A 15,730-nucleotide genomic window follows, 5' to 3' on the forward strand; every position below is an offset into this window, starting at 1 on the left:
ACTGACCCCTGAACATCTTTTTTTTTTTTTTTTTTTTTTTTGTCATTATAGGTAACAAGTTATAGTTCACGCTTCTGTCTCTTATCATTTGTCCAATGCTCTTTAATTGTTTTGCCAAGAAACTGCATTTTTTTCTTCCCTCATACTAACTAAAATGTTGGTTAGCCCTTTGGGTCGCGAACACACATTTAGATATAGTGGCTTTTTATTTGAATTATCAGTAACAAAAAATGTGCTTAGGAGATGTGACTTACAATTTACCATTACAGACCAGGGTCTGTTTCTCTAGATCTGATTTCAAGTTGTTTTTGGGACTCTGTGATGAGTCCAGGCCCTTGTATTGTGTCCAGGCTGTGGTCCAGGAAAAGTCCTTACTGCATAGTTTCCAATATAGTAACAGCACTAAAGCAAGAACTGAACTAAACATGTTTGAAAACTAGATACTAATCTAAGTGTTTTTTGGGCATAGAAGGAGTGATCTACCTATCTGACTTAGTTCTGAATGCATACCAAACCCCAGAGGGTAATGGTTATCACAAGACTGTACTCTCCTTAAAGTGATACTTACTTGTGAACACAGGCTGATGTATGTGCATCTTTTGCCATTTCCAGAGTATCCCTTCAAGCAATTGCATACTGCCTACGGAGGAAAAATAGGAAGCATACATATAGGGAAAGGTGTTTGATTTTTTTTTTTCAGCACATTTATATTTAATTTAATTTACCTCCCCCCCCCCCCCCCCCCAAGTTAATGCTTCTGGTAAATGGGAGGAACTCAGAATCCCATTTCTTAGTGAGATGATTTAAACTTTATTAAGCTAAAAGTACTTCATCTCTTCTGCTGATGCTTCTTAGCCAGCTTGAGAAACCATAGACTGAAACTGGGAAATAACAATTTCCAAGAGACCCTATGTGCCCCTTCCCTGCCTGTCCATCTCTCTGTCTCACCTCTGCTGTTCTGGTCACTTGAAATGACCCTTTGGACATCTGCAGATAGTCATCTTGTCACTAAACAGGCTAAAATCCTAATTCATTTCCCCCATTTTATCTCTGTAAATTGGTATTTCTTTCTTTCTCTGTCTTTTTTTTTTTTTTTTAAGAGATGAAACATATCTGCAAAATACATTTGGGATTGTGTCCTGATGTTACTGATAGCTTTGCGCTTGGTGGCAACGTATTTGATGTTTATGTCAAGATTGCTCTGGTTTGCAGTTAGTTTTTCATTTTTGTGATAACTGTGACATGGCTGCAAATAAATGACTTCTCTCCAATTCACTGCTTGATGCCCTCATTTTAGAATGCACATTTAATATGTAGGAGATTGAATTTGCAAGGAGTTTTCTGTATCAGAGAAAAATGTGCTAGGCAGTGTAATAGCAGAATTTTATGTATCTGAACAGCTGAAACTCCTACAGAAAGCAAAATGTTTTCTGGCCTTTATAGGCTTGGCTCTGCAGGGATGGGATTTTGTAGCAGAGGTTATTACTGCTCCCATGTTAACTCTATTCCCATGGGTAAGGAAGGATAAATACTTATATTGCGGCCACTACTTCTATTACCAGTGAGGGTTTGTGGAAGAAAATAGCTCTTTGTTGTCTTGTTCAGAGGGCCAGGGAAGGAGTAAGTGGTTCTGTGTTCCCATCAGAAATGTGCTCACTTGCTAATGACAGCCAAAGGAAAGAGTTAATTGATCAGTACAGGCTAAAAGGGCTTATGGGGATTATTGCCCCTCCTGTCCTTGGACAAGTGGAAGGCAGGAGCTGGCTTCTGACTCCTGATCTGTTTTCTGCATTGTTCCCAAATAAATACGGCTGTACAGTGCCTCCTGGAGGATTACAGTCCTTTGCTAACCAATATGAAACTGTAGAGGGATGACAAGGAAGTGCTGCAGTCGGGGAATTCAGCTTCTTATGGATCTGGTATAAAAATAGAAACACTAATCTGTCAGTTGATTGCCTGGGCCAATTTGTTTCTTGTTAACCCTTTTCCCCTTAGCCCTTTTGCACTTCTTTCTTTGGAGAATACTCTGTATTTCTGCATGGGAGTTGTAGAACACTGGAAGAGGAGGTGCTGGTATTTTGTAACCGTTGTAGCAGAATTGTGATTCAGCCTCTTTTGTTTCTTTGTGTTACGCTTGAGTTACGTTGGGAAAAGGGCTAGTCTGAAATAGAAACTGTCCATGGAAAAATTCCATAATAGTAAAAAGAAACATCTAGCAATACTTTGAAACTAACAGGTTTTCACATGAAAACCTCCCAAGGGGGAAAAACAATTGTTTGAAATAGCATAATATTGCTTTCCTCTGCAGTTTTGGATTTCATAGAATCATAGAATGTAATTTCTCTCAATGACATCCAATTTTTCATGTTTGTGCAGATTCCCCCTCAAATACATTTTTTGAGGGAAGCATACACTTTTTAGAATTTTTAGTACGAAACACAGTTTTCCATTTAAAAACAAAGTTGAGATAGGAATATTCCCCCCCACCCCAAGCTGTAAGCAGTTGGCCAGTCTTATTTATCTGTGCTGACAAAGTACTCACTTGATTGGGTCCAGTCTGGGTGCATTCTGCATTTCTGTCACATCCACCATTGTTCTCCAGACAGGGGTTTATTTCTTTGTAAAACAAACAGTTGCAAAAAATAAAAATGAGTGACTTCTGAAAACCCAAGAAGGGTGAATCTTAAGTTAAGCATGCTAGGAATGCAGATTTTGGACAGCTGTGAATCAATGAAAGTCATTTGATTTCGTTATTATCAGTCTGGCCCTTGTAGTTGCCTTGGTAAAAGCTAAAACATTGCTGTCAGCATTTTTAAAACCATACCTGGGGAGAGGTATGGTACAGCAGTCTCTCAAAGTCTTTAAGTCTGCAATGGTCAGAGGAACATGAGCGCATGAACCTGCTAGTGATGGGGCTATCTTTGCTGAGAGGTAGATCTTTATTAATTTTGGTGTCACACTGCGCTGCTTTGGATGACAAGGTTTGTCAAGTAGTATTAACCACGTGGTGCTGCAAGAAAGACTGTTGAGGTGCCTTTGGCACCAAGGTCTCTAGTATCAGGAAACTGCACTCAGGATCATAGCAGAACACGGATCTCCTTCCATGTACAGGAAAGTTCACTCCTGTAATTTCCCTCCTGGTGATATATGAGACATTGGGAATGCTTACCGATGCAGACTAGTCCGTCTCCAGTGTACCCAGAATTGCAGATGCACACTCTATTTCCAGGCGTCGTTTTTTTGCACTCTGCTTTGTCCGAACAGCCACCATTGCTGGTCTCGCAAGCATCAATAGCTGAACAGAGGTGACAACTCAGTTTAAACCAATATGCTTATATAGCTTCTTTCAGATAGTTGTCTCAAACTCCTAAAGGGATTTGTTGACAACTTCTGAATGTTTCTCATTTAGGAGGTCATAGATATCATTAGTGCTAGCTATTTATTATCTCTTATTTATTTATTTATTTATTTGTTTATTTTTTATTATCTCTTACTGCAAGAGGGAAAGCTGAGATGTGTCTGGTCTGGAAGACAAGAATTCATCCAGGACTGCTTTTTAGTAACTTCCCACTTCATGATTCTGCACATTCCAACAAAAAAAGGGCCCTTTGTACTCTTTTCTAGATTAAACAGGCTTTTGGAGCTTTTCCTTAGCGTGTCCTTTTCTGCACACAGATCAAATGGCCTTTTCTTGCAGGAGGTCTTGACTCTAATAGGAGGTCTTGACTCTAATACCACCCAGCCCTCCTGTGAGGGAAAAATCCTGGTTTTTACTCAGATGGAAGCTTGTGCTGTTCTGCAGCCCTGGATGAGTCAGAGGTTCACAAAATGATCTTGCCTGGCTACCTAGAAAGCAGGGAGGGGGCCTCTTCTGATCTCCACTGTGAATCAAACTAGCTCAAACATTACTTTAGTTTTTGCCTCAAATGGCTGTTCCAGCAGCTCTAACAGCCAGCCTGGGGAGATGACTTCTGTAGGTGTTTGCCTGGGAATCCTTCTGCAGGGGTCTATGGGCGAGCACGGAGCCCCTATAGGGTAACCTACATCCCCCTGTGCATGGGAGATTTCACACTGGTACATTAAAATGGCCTTGGGTAATTTGTGCCAGAAGAAAAAATCAAAGCATCCAGAGTTTAAGAGTGTTAAGGTCTTTGATTAGGACCCTGCCAGCCATTGTCAGGCAGATATGCTTCTGTTCCTAAGAGCATTAGGATTTTAATCAGTTACGGATTAGGTAAAGAAACTGTAACATTACAGCCACTGTAGTTGGAAACAGTCTACTTCATAAATCTGGATATCTGAGGCTCTTGGAGGGACAGCTAGGATAAGCTGCTGTTGCCCTTTTCTGAGGGTGTCTCAGATCTCCGTGCTCCAGAAGTCAATTTTATCACCCCAGAAATCTGTGCAAGTTCAAAAGGCTGAGGAAATGGCAGGGGTATACGGCTCTCAATATCTGGAAGTGCTATTGTACCCTGAATTGGTCTCTGTTTGCTGGGCTTTGTTGGAAAAGGAGTAAAAGTCATAATCCAGGTTTCATTACTCTGCAAACAATGGGGCCTGGGTTGTGCACAGTATGTTCCCTCTTCTCTGGCCTCCCTTAGCACAATGCCCCACAACTTGAAGGTTTTGATCCCTTTGTTTGCTATGAATCTGCACCTGTTGCACTTTCACTCATTTTGAGCAAACTGGCAGCAATTCCTGTTTTTCACTGGTGCATAGGGGAGTGCTCATCTCTCACCAGCTCCACTATTTCATTGTGATCACAGTGCATTTCAGGCACTCTTTTTCAACAGGGAGACAAAGTCCACTTGCCTGTGCAGAATGTCCCATTCCCTGTGAATCCAGCTGCACACTTGCAATAGGCAGTCCCGTTCGATAGGAGAAGGCAACTAGACACATGAAAAGAGGCAGGTGACATTAAAAAGTCAGGTCTTTTGCTCTGCACTGTTCCAAAGGTAAAGTTGCACAGAGATAAAGAAGTGTTTAACCACATAGTATGTTGCAGTAACAACCATAAAAATGAACTTAGCCAGACCAAGCTCTCTGAAAGTGTTTTAGATATGTTATTTTAAGTATTAAATACGCATGTTTTGGCTATCAGCTGTCCTATTTTCTCATGCAGAACCTCAGAAAATCCTGCTCACCCAAAAACTGCACAAATTTTTGTTTGTGTACACTCAACTTACACAGCAGAATGGATATTCATGGGGTGGTAGGTGGGTGTCTGAGTACCCCAGGTTCAAGGTGTTTTTTTTTTTTGTTTGTTTGTTTTTTTTGAGGGGGAGAAGTGCAGGGGGGTACAGTTTAGCCTTCTGTATGCAAGTGTGGGTTTAAATGTCTTTCTTTACTGTGTGGTGGGATGTCTTACCTCCCTTTGCCCCCTAAATCTCAATTGTTTCCCCTTTTAACACTGATATTTTTGAACATTTCAGCCTCATCACTGAATATATTATATTAACGTTGCCCCTTATCTCTGAGGTGAAAAGCAAGAGTGTTATCTGTGTTGCTGAGAAGTCTTCAAAAAGAGCAAGCGAGGCCATACTTTTGCAAGAGATCCCCTTTTTCTCCTCCCTCATCCAAAAAAGTAGTGTTTATACATACTTAGCACTAGTATGGCATGAGGTGTTACATGCATCATCCTTGATTTCTGCAAGAAAAAAAAAAAGAAACAGGAATCAGAGCTTTTCAAGTCAATATCCTTCTAGTTTGCTACTTTTACATGACCACCATGCAGAGCTCTGGCTCCTGCACCAGGCAATCACTTGCTTACAAGGAAGCAGGCCTTCCCTCTGGCTAAATGACTCTCTCTACAGATCAGCAGGTACCATTTAAACGTGGTGTTGAAGAAAAGGCATGTCAGCATGTTGTCAGGAAAACACTTTACCTGTTGTCATTTATCTTTACTCTGGTGAGTCTTGTGCATAGTTAGCTTAATTATGTAAGTTTAGGGTTCCCAAAGGAACTGAAAGTTGCTCAAATTCCACTGAAATTCTGTCAGCATTAGCTATAAAATTCTTTTCATTACTGTTTTTGTCCTGAGCAAATTTACAATAGATATTGAATGCTATTATTAATGCATTTATAAAATTTATTATACAGATTTCTAAAATAGATATTTAATACATTTCAATTATGTCTAAATGTAATTTAATTGGGTATAGGAGCTGTATTAAATCAAGACAAACTGATTTATTTGCTAGTTAATTTTTATTGCATTAACAAGAGCATAATTTAATATCCAGTGTTGTATAGCTATATCAACTTATCAAAACTCTTGGAAGGAGGACCTGAGGATTAGAATGTGCTATCTAACTCTGCTGTGCAAAATACACAGCCTTAATAAACAGGATGTTCTTCTGGGACAGCTACAGGGTGTCACAGCTAGAGAATTAGCTAAGTAAGGCATTTAAGTCTCATGAGCAGCTGACTTGCTATTAGTACAGTGATTAATTCCTTGAGCACGGGCCTATGGGAAGTTGCTGGATATCTGGGCTCTGGTCACTTGGACACCTGACACTGGGCTCTGGTCTGTCTGGCTCTGCTGCAGTTCTGTCCTTTCCTGAAATGCTCGCTGCTTTCCCCAGAAGACAAAGGAGGGGCACTCACCACTCTCGCATGTCACTCCCCTCCAGCCGACGTCACATTCACAGGAGCCATCCCCATCGATCCCGCTGCTGCATTTCCCATGGACGCATGCACACACTGTGGGGGGAGATGGGAGGAAACCGGCGTTTAGAATGCATCTAACTTCAAATTTTTCTTATTTTTCCTCTGTTCCCAAATACAGGGACTGAAACTGTGTTTTAATGGGAACCATTGGTGAAAAAGCAGTGTTAAAGAGGGTTATTCATGCTGGATGCCACTCTAAGCCTGCAAAGAGCCAGTGTAGGAGGCGCTGTCTTTAAGTAAGGTCTTCTCTATCAAGAAAATAGTGAGAAAATGCCATAACAGGGAAAGAAAAGGAGTTAGTGATATTTCTAGGACTGGCCTATTATCTTGAAAGCAATGTAGGTTTCCAGGATATAGAATGAATGCAGCTAGAAGGACTCAGGAGGTTTCACCTTCCCCTTGGAGACTTAACATGGCACTTCCCCCAGGTCAGCTGAAAACCTGAGGGAAAACACCTTATTTTTAAAGCTGGCCATGTAGGTCGCTAACCACAGTGACTTCCTTTTGCACCTTGCAGGCCTCATCATTTCCCTTCAGTCCTCATCACCCTCTCTTCACCCCCCTCACAAGTGTGGCTCGGGGCGCTTGGTACCTTGATCGCAGTTGCGGCCGTACTTGCCCTCGCTGCAGCTCTCACAGGCCGTGCCGACAAACCCCGCTCCACACTGGCAGGTGCCAGTGCCGTTGATGCCGTCCATGCAGACACCATTGCCGAAGCAGGCGCTCCCAGCCTTCCCAGGGCAGGGCTGGCACTGTGGCCCGAAGAAGCCAGCACAGCACTCCCTGGTCTGCAGGCAGAGAAACACCATGCTGAAGGTCAGCATCAGGGCAGAGGGGACCCTGGCCCCTCCAGGCATGGCTGTATGCATATGGCCACCGGGCATTGTCTCTTGGGACTGCTGCTGGGTGGAGGGAGCTGTAGGTGTGGATTTTTAGCAGTGCTTGAGCTCTGCTGTCTGTGGCCTTGCTCTTTACTGTGCCTGGGCTCAGGCTGCCACCCCAAGTCCTTGTTGGGATGTGGGTGTCCTCTGCCACCCCAGGGAAAGGTGGAGGAATTGCTAGGGACAAACATGGTGTTACCCTTCCCAAACTCCCTCTGCATCCCACTCCTTCCCCTGCTCCAGCCATCAGCAGCGTTTAGCCTTCTGACCTCTGCTGTATCCAGTCCCCAGACAAATACAAGACCTCTGTGTACAGCCATTAGGGACCACCTGGACGTGCTGTGTGTGTGTTTAGAGACAGTTATGAGGAGGGTGAAGTTTCAGGATGGGGATTTCTGGCTTTCCTGTGACAGGAACGGTGTACTCACAATGACAGTTTTAGCGCACTTTGGCTGGCATCCGATCTGGACGGTGTACATCCTCATGTTGCTTTCCGAGAAGACACAGTATTTCTTCTCCCCTGCCTGGGCAAACATTGGAGAAACAGCTGCACTTCTGTGTAATATTGATCAATGACTTTCAAATGTTTTAAAAAATTTGACATTATGTATGCTGTCGCTGACTCATACAGTTGCAATGAAAGCTAAGGAAATACTTGTAGCAATAAAAATGAGTTAGCTAAAATGATTTTTGCTGGAGAATATATGTTCAATTTAACTAAGTGCCCTGTGGCAAAGATGTCTAATATTGCCTCTGCTCAGAATAAGTTTCTGTGCAAACTTTCTTTCTGCAACATTTCCTGTTTTTCCCAGTTCTCTTTTGGAAAGCCAAGTGTCAAAATACTGCAAGAACAGCTATTAATACGTTATCTTCCAGGTCTGGAAACAGTAGGGGAAGTTTGTTTTCAGGAGAAGATGTACCAGTCTGGCTGTACACTTGTTAGGAGATTGAGATAAGCATCCAGCTGCTCGTTATTAATTAAATGCTAACATGTTTGAGTTTTACTCATGAGTACTTTGGTAGGGCTTTGCCAGCCAAGTTTAATTGGGTGTATGGGATTTGATCTCTTTTGGAATCCTATTACTGACACAATTAGTCTAATAAAAAGAAAAAAGAAAAAGTATAAAGTATAAAGGAAAATATGCTTATATAATCCCAACAGAGGGGCTTTCCCAGAGTACTCATTGCAGCCTTCCAGTACTTGAAGGGAGAGTATAAATGGGAGGGGCAATGCCTGTTTACATGTGTTGATAGTGATACGACAAGAGGGAATGGTTTTGAAATAAGACAGGGGAGATTTAGGCTAGAAATTAGGAGAAAGTTTTTCACTCAGACGGTGGTGAGGCACTGGAACAGGTTGCCCAGAGAGGTTGTGGATGCCCCATCACTGGAGGCATTCAAGGCCAGGCTGGATGTGGCTCTGGGCAGCCTGCTCTAGCGGTTGGCAACCCTGCCCAGAGCAGGGGGTTTGAAACTAGATGATCTTTAAGATCTTTTTCAACCCAGGCCATTCTATGATTCTATGAAATTCAGACACAAAGAGGCTCTAGGTTTCCCTGTGGTTGACAAGGGCCTGCTAAATATCCACAGTTCCCATGTGTGGGACCTGGGCACCTGAAGTCTTTAAACCCTCCAGGTCTCTGTATGTTTGCAACACATGGCACGATGCTGGGTTCAGACTGACTGCCCTTCTGTACTCTCTGTCAGAAGGGTAGAAGCTACTGCTGTAGCAAACACTCTGGACCATGCTCAGCTCCCTCATAGTTTTACATGGTGGAGCTAACCTTTGCAGTAAAAGGATTCTTCAGGTGCCCCAGTGTAAACTAGAAACTAGTCTTTCAAGATAAAACTGTTTTTAAGCTGCTCTTGAGTCTGCTCCCTTGCTCCCAGGGTGGTTTAGATCAAGAGTGGATTGAGTCTGCTGATTGTGAGTAAAGTATGTAGCAGGCCAAAGTAACCATGATGACTTGTTGAAACTGAGGCAATCATATAAAGCAAACAAAACCAGGATTGAATGCATCTATGCTCAGTTTTGATTAAAAAAAATATAATAGTACTGATGATAAAGTACTTACTATTTCTTTTGTTCCTGGGGGACAACTTGATGGCTGTGAACAAATTCTGCACTTTTCCTTAAACGCAAATAGAAGGTAGTTAACAAAGACTGTGTAGAGCTACAGACAGCTTATTTAATAGAAGAATGCATAATTTCCTGTTATATTTCCCCAGCTCCAAGGTGAGTCAGGAGGTGCACAGTCAAGATAAACCCTTTGTTAAAGGTGGTGAGAGTAGCTGGACTGCTCAATAAAGAAGAACATCCTCACCAGCTGATCTGTAGGGGTTGCTCACAGGAAGCCTCCCACAGAAAGGAGAGGGAAAGCTCTTTTGGTTATGCTATGCTGTTCTAAGGTGATGCTTTCCAAAGACCTACCCACTGAAATCACAATATGAAGCAAATCTTAGGCTTGGATATGTGGCACTTGTGGCACAAGGGCAATGGCAGTTTAGAGAAATCTCATGTGGTCCTATGCTATGTGTGTATGCAGATATAACCTAGAATTATTCACACCTGTAAGGTCAGGTCCTGCAAACCCCCTAGGTATATGGTATATAGCTGATATACAACGTTTAATATTATTCCTATTAGCTAAATCTGTGCTTACTTGTAGAAAGGCTTAAATATGTTTAAGTATGTTGCTGCATTTAAAACATAGCAGGGAAGATAATTTTCCATGAGAAAGCAAAGGACTGTGCCTAGTGCCCAACTGAGCAAAGATGAGGAAAAGCCAGAAGTGAAATATAATAAAATATGGGGTTGTATTCCAAGGAAAAGTATTAGTCTACAGAAGTTCATAAACCTGTAAAATACGCCTTAGGTAAAGCACAAGTCTCACTTTGTCTGCCCTGTCTAGCCTGTTGTATGCTCCATAAAAAGGAAGGTATGCTGCTGGTTTGCTGTCCTATTTCACTTGTTCATGAGAAAAGACAAAGAAAACCTTTCTCTGCCAGTCTGAGGAAACCGCATCTTATTCTTCATAGGAATTTAAAACCACTTGTATTTCATATGCAAAAAGGGAAAAAAAATGGGGAGAATGCTTTACTCAGAGGGCACAAGGAGTTCATGTGTATATGCAGAAGTAATCTGTATCTGGAATGAAAAGAACCCATTTTTCCTTAATATAAATATTTTACACTGTCCCCACCTCCAACAACTTTATAAATAAGTGGTCTGGCTGAGAAGATGTATCAACATAGTGCATAATTATTTACTGAAAAATTAAAACTTAGGAATTGGCTTATTCTTGTGGTGTTCTGTATTATCCAGGCTGTTGGTATAGTCAGTATACTGACTGCAGAATCAAATCAGTTTTTACTGTTGCCAAAACTCTGGTAGGAATTTCCTTAGTGGAAACTGCATGCACTCCTTTCTGGCAAATAGTGTCATGTATCCTGTACGCTTTAGCTGTGTTTTACTATGGCCTCTGATAGGCCTTCAACCGTCTATACAAACAGAACCACTTACAGTGATCACAGTATCATTAATATCACATCTATTCTTCTTGATTTCCAGGACTTTTCCCAATCCGTGGATAATTCCTTTGTCTGTTGCAACATTTGCATAACTTAGAGGTGCATCATTTATGAACAGCTGCAAAAGAAATGCAATCAGAAAGCAGCAGAGATATTTTGTAGTTATATGGTAACAGGAGTGGTAGTGGGTGAAAGAAAAAACAGTGCATATGGCTTGCTTCAGGAAAACTAAAGAGTGCAGTCAAATTCAAGCACTTGCTCACATCCCAGTTGATGCATTTAAGCGCTTTGCTGGACTGGAAGGCCTGAGATGAGGTGCAGCCTGTTGAAGATCCGTAGCAACAGGATTTGGCAGAGCTGCTTTTTCCACTGTGGGGTGTAAAGGTAAAGGGTTTGAAGAAGGAGTCTGAAACAAGTCAAGCTGGGGAGGTGGGGAATGAGGGAGCTTCAGGGAAGACCTTCTGGAAGCTGTTCCTTCAAGGAGGGCTTCCAGCATCTCACTGCTACCCCCACACTCCCTTTATGTCCTCCTCAGCCCCATGAGCAGCTGCTTTTTCCAAGGCTCTGCAGAGCAAGCAGCAGGGCTGAAATTGTTTTGCTGAGGAGCTTCCTGTTCTCCTTTGCCTGTGCCCAGAGGAAGCTCTGAGACAGAGAGGGAGGACAACTAAGTTCCCTTCTTGGCCGTGCCACAGAATTGGGTGGGTTGCTTAATCTTTCTGTGGTTGGCTTTCCCATGAGTGGTGCTGAAAGGCAACTCATATTTGTTGCCAAGTGCTTTGAGCTCTTAGGTCTGAAAGTGGAGTAAATCCACAGAAAATAGAATTCATGTGTTATAATTGAAGGCAGGTTTCTAATAGCTGTTGGAAGTCAGATTAATGACTGCTTTATAATGCAAGCTTGTGGCAGCTAGAGATGCATGTCCACCACAGTAGCTTCTAAGAAGCGATGATGAATGTGAAGAGCATAATTGAAATCAAATCCAGTCAAAGACCCCTTCCACGGTGACTTTGAATTAAGCAGGTCTGAAAGAGGCATTCCATTTGAGTGACATCTTTTGTGCTGTTAAGTCCCAGAAGCTGATGTGGTGTGCACAGCTCTTTCTGGCTGCTTACTTGCTACGAAATCAAGAAAGTGAGGACAGCAGTACCTGGCTGTTGTGGAGGAAGAACCCAATGTGGTAAGAGAACCCGAGCATGGTCTCCCTGTGCATGCCATTGTGCAGGTCATTCTTCAGGAGCTTTTCATCTATCACAACGTGATATCGGATTTGATCCTCAACCTGCAAACACACGATTAAATTCAGAGTTACATAACAAAGTATGAAAAGTTATTTTGGAAAACTTTTCCCAAAGGGTATGAGCAAAATCGCTTGAATTTAAGGAGAAGCTTCTCCAGCAGTCAGGTTATTTCATATTTTCTACTGTGCAGAGTCTGCATTCCTGTCATAAAGCAACTTTTACTGGTCATGGGGGATAAAAGGCTAATTAACTGATGGGGACAAAGATTTGTTTGTTTCTGGCAGTGTCTCTGTGCATAGGGCTGGCTGACAGATGCACTGAAAAGTTAATCAGATGATTTTCTTAGGATACACGCTGAACTTTACATTTGATATCAAAAGTTGCTCATTCAAGAATGTTTTTATAATCTTCTTACCCATTCCTTCTCCCTGTGGCAAATCCTGAATAACCTTTAAATGAACGTTTGTGCTAATCCCATTGCCTACTGTCCCCTTGTTTTGAACATTCATGCTGTTACTTGCTCTTTGGCTCCTTCAGAGGTGTGTGAAAGCATGAAGTAACCCCAGGCTGCAAGATTTGTGACATTGCCTAGCTTTGCTCACAGGGTGAAGTAGTGGCCTCTACATCTCATAGGTGGGATCAATTCTGTTTTGTTTTCCACAGGCTTGACAAAGAAATATTTGCGGGTAGGCAGGAAGGTGGCAATTAGGATAGAGCTAACTGCTAGGGTATAGACCTCCATCAATGCCCAATGTTTAATCCTGCTGACTTGTATGCTTTGAAGGAAAGTTAACTCTGATCCATCTTCATTTCTATGTTTAATCACCAACAGAGTGAGAAGTCACTCTGAACAAAACCTTGCTTCCTCAGAGGCCAAGAAATGGCATCTCTTCCCTGTGCCGAGCTCTTCCCTCTGAAGGAAAGTTTTCACAAGGTATTTTGCAAAAAAGAATGAGGCTTAGGCAGACTTCATCTTCCTGTTGCTTTCTGATTTTCTTTGTCAAATCACCACACCAGGCAAGGCTGGGAGCATGGAAGAAAGATGGAAGAAGCATACTTGTAAGCAGTGAAAATGAAAATAATTTCTGTTTGTGTGCAACACGAGTCCAACAGGACTGATGCCTTAAAGCTACATGTGTGTCTCTCAAAGATTTATTATAGATGCTTCTTATAGTGATGTGGAAATGAGGATATTATTAAAACTAACTAAAATAGTGTTCAAAAGTCATGTGAGAAGATTTGGGTTGATCATGTGTGATTTCTTCCGGTGAGGTAGCAATCAGGACTGCTGTCATGGGTCTATTGGTTGGAGGTAAATGTCTTGGGATGAGTCATTTGAACTTTGTGTTCCTCAGCTTCCTGGCTGTAAATGGAGACCGTGAAAGTGGGGAGAGAGTGCACAGTGTGAGTATTTATGGAAGGGGCAGGGAAGTATTAATGTCATTGTGCAAGTCATGAGTGAAGCTTCCTCTGCAAGGGGTGATTCTTGATACTTGGATTCAGTAAAGCAGTTTCAAACTGGAGCAAATGTGAAGAAAGGAGATGGGATGACCCAGGAAACAGCATAACCTGGGAGAAGACTGACAGGACTGAGAAGGCCATTTGGCCTTGTAAATATGTCAAGGCATAAATGCCAGAGAAACAGAAATTGTTTCAGCTAAAGCATGGTGCTGGCATCAGAATAAAGGAATATGAACTGGCCAGAGGTGTGCTGTCAAAATAATATAAACCGGCTCTGGGAGTGAGGCCAGAGGCTGGCATGGGAGAGGTGGGATGGCCACATCCATGCTGGTATGAGGAGCTGGTTGTGGGGTCGGGCATGAGCCTGGTGTGGGCTGCTGGGAGAGGGCAGCAGCAACGGGTTTGCCAGAGGAAATTCTTCTAGCCAGGAAAACTTCAGATATTTTTCTGAACCCTGAACCCTGGGACTGGCCAGCAGTGCTTGTAAGATAGGACTAGAAATGGTTTGCAGGAAGTGGCTTGTGAATGCTGTTCCAGCAGGAGTGGCATGGACAAATGTCTCACTAGTTCTAAGAAAGAGTCAGAATATTTTGGGACAATGACAATGGAGGACTGGACTTGTTCACCTAAGAAATTAATTTCAGTGTTATTCCTGGTCGTTCCTGTACTGATCTCCTTTTAGGGTGTAAGATGGAAAAGTCTAGTGATGAAATGTCTTGGATATTATTGGAGTTGTTTTATTTTAGAGAAGGACAAAACCCAGAACAAACAGCTAGGCTCCTCTAGCAAGCCAGGAAAATACATGTGGATCCACCCCTCCTCATCTCCTCTGGTGGTAAAAACAAACTTACTGGATTCCTGGAAAACTAATCCCTCTTCCTATTTCTGTATCCTTTCAATTCATCCACTTGACACTGAAATGAGAAACTGAGCTGTTAAGAAATATCCTGTGAGTAATACGTACCAGAGTAGAAACTTTTTTTTTGCTTAGGTAATTTTCTATGGCATCGTTATTGGGAGCAAACACCGTGTATGTGTTTGCAGCTTCTATTTCGCTTGCCAGGCCGTATTGCTGTTGTGAAACACATTTAAAACAAACAAAAGAGGATGATCACTGATATTCTGATAGTAGTTCAAATGCAAACCTCTATACTTAAAAAGGTGTGAAAGCTTACGATAATGTAGCCCCTGAAAATGGAGTAATCGGGCATTTGCTCCAGGCGGGCCAGCAGCCTTGGCATGACAGTGCTTCGGAGGGGAGTCAGAACCTGGAAAAAGAGCAGATAGATCCCATGTCAATACATGTTCACGTGCTATGGTTGCAGCTGCAAGGAGCAGATGCAATAGAAAATATTGTTCTACACAAGTAATGTTTTGCAAGAGCGGTTGACTATGTTCCATTGCTTGTGGTGCAGAGGAACAAATCCTCCCTGCCTGGCCATATACCTTATCGATAACATGTATGATCCCGTTTGTGGATGCGATGTCGCCAGCCACGATGTGAGCACCCTCGACAGTGAGGTTCTGAAAGGAGAGGAGAAGAGAGGGGGTTTGCTTTGGCACTGTGGGGGCTGCAGCTTTCTGGCTGTGGGTTTCCACACCTTTCCAAACGCTGGCCTGGGGCACCACCACAGCCCTGTTTAGTGCCAGGCCAGGCCAGAGGCCAGGTTGTCCTCAGGAAAACATGTGCAGAAGAGGTGATGTGGGCACTCTGTGCTACTCCCCGTGTGCAGGACAGCAAAGCCATGGGGTAACATTGGGGTGGTCACTCAGGGCTGGTGCGCTCACCCCTGCCCATGGCAGGATGGAATCCCGTCCGCACCACTGCTGTCACACGCTCCCATGTCTGTGCATTCCTCAAGAACCCCATTCATGGTTTTTCCTTCAATGGGGAAAACTCTTCCCTCCTGTAAGGGGGCTGATGTGCTTAAATGTGCCATATGTATTTCC

The 15,730-nt window shown here is 42.8% G+C and overlaps 1 protein-coding gene across 1 annotated transcript in view; it reads right to left on the bottom strand.

The window, feature by feature from the left end:
* The window catches only part of STAB2 (stabilin 2), an 89,484-nt gene that overhangs the window by 27,285 nt on the left and 46,469 nt on the right, over window positions 1-15,730 (bottom strand). Inside the window, exons 31-44 of the mRNA XM_040560551.1 lie at window positions 15,227-15,304; window positions 14,956-15,048; window positions 14,745-14,852; window positions 12,229-12,360; window positions 11,074-11,199; window positions 9,626-9,682; window positions 7,979-8,074; window positions 7,262-7,457; window positions 6,607-6,702; window positions 5,602-5,647; window positions 4,813-4,889; window positions 3,170-3,295; window positions 2,543-2,616; window positions 569-640 (exon numbers count right to left, since the gene is read on the bottom strand). Coding sequence (XP_040416485.1) covers window positions 569-640; window positions 2,543-2,616; window positions 3,170-3,295; window positions 4,813-4,889; window positions 5,602-5,647; window positions 6,607-6,702; window positions 7,262-7,457; window positions 7,979-8,074; window positions 9,626-9,682; window positions 11,074-11,199; window positions 12,229-12,360; window positions 14,745-14,852; window positions 14,956-15,048; window positions 15,227-15,304 — 1,377 coding nt within the window. The remainder of the gene's footprint in view (window positions 1-568; window positions 641-2,542; window positions 2,617-3,169; window positions 3,296-4,812; window positions 4,890-5,601; window positions 5,648-6,606; window positions 6,703-7,261; window positions 7,458-7,978; window positions 8,075-9,625; window positions 9,683-11,073; window positions 11,200-12,228; window positions 12,361-14,744; window positions 14,853-14,955; window positions 15,049-15,226; window positions 15,305-15,730) is intronic.

The sequence above is a fragment of the Cygnus olor genome, chromosome 1 (genome assembly GCF_009769625.2).
Source record: "Cygnus olor isolate bCygOlo1 chromosome 1, bCygOlo1.pri.v2, whole genome shotgun sequence".
Taxonomy (NCBI): Eukaryota; Metazoa; Chordata; class Aves; order Anseriformes; family Anatidae; genus Cygnus; species Cygnus olor.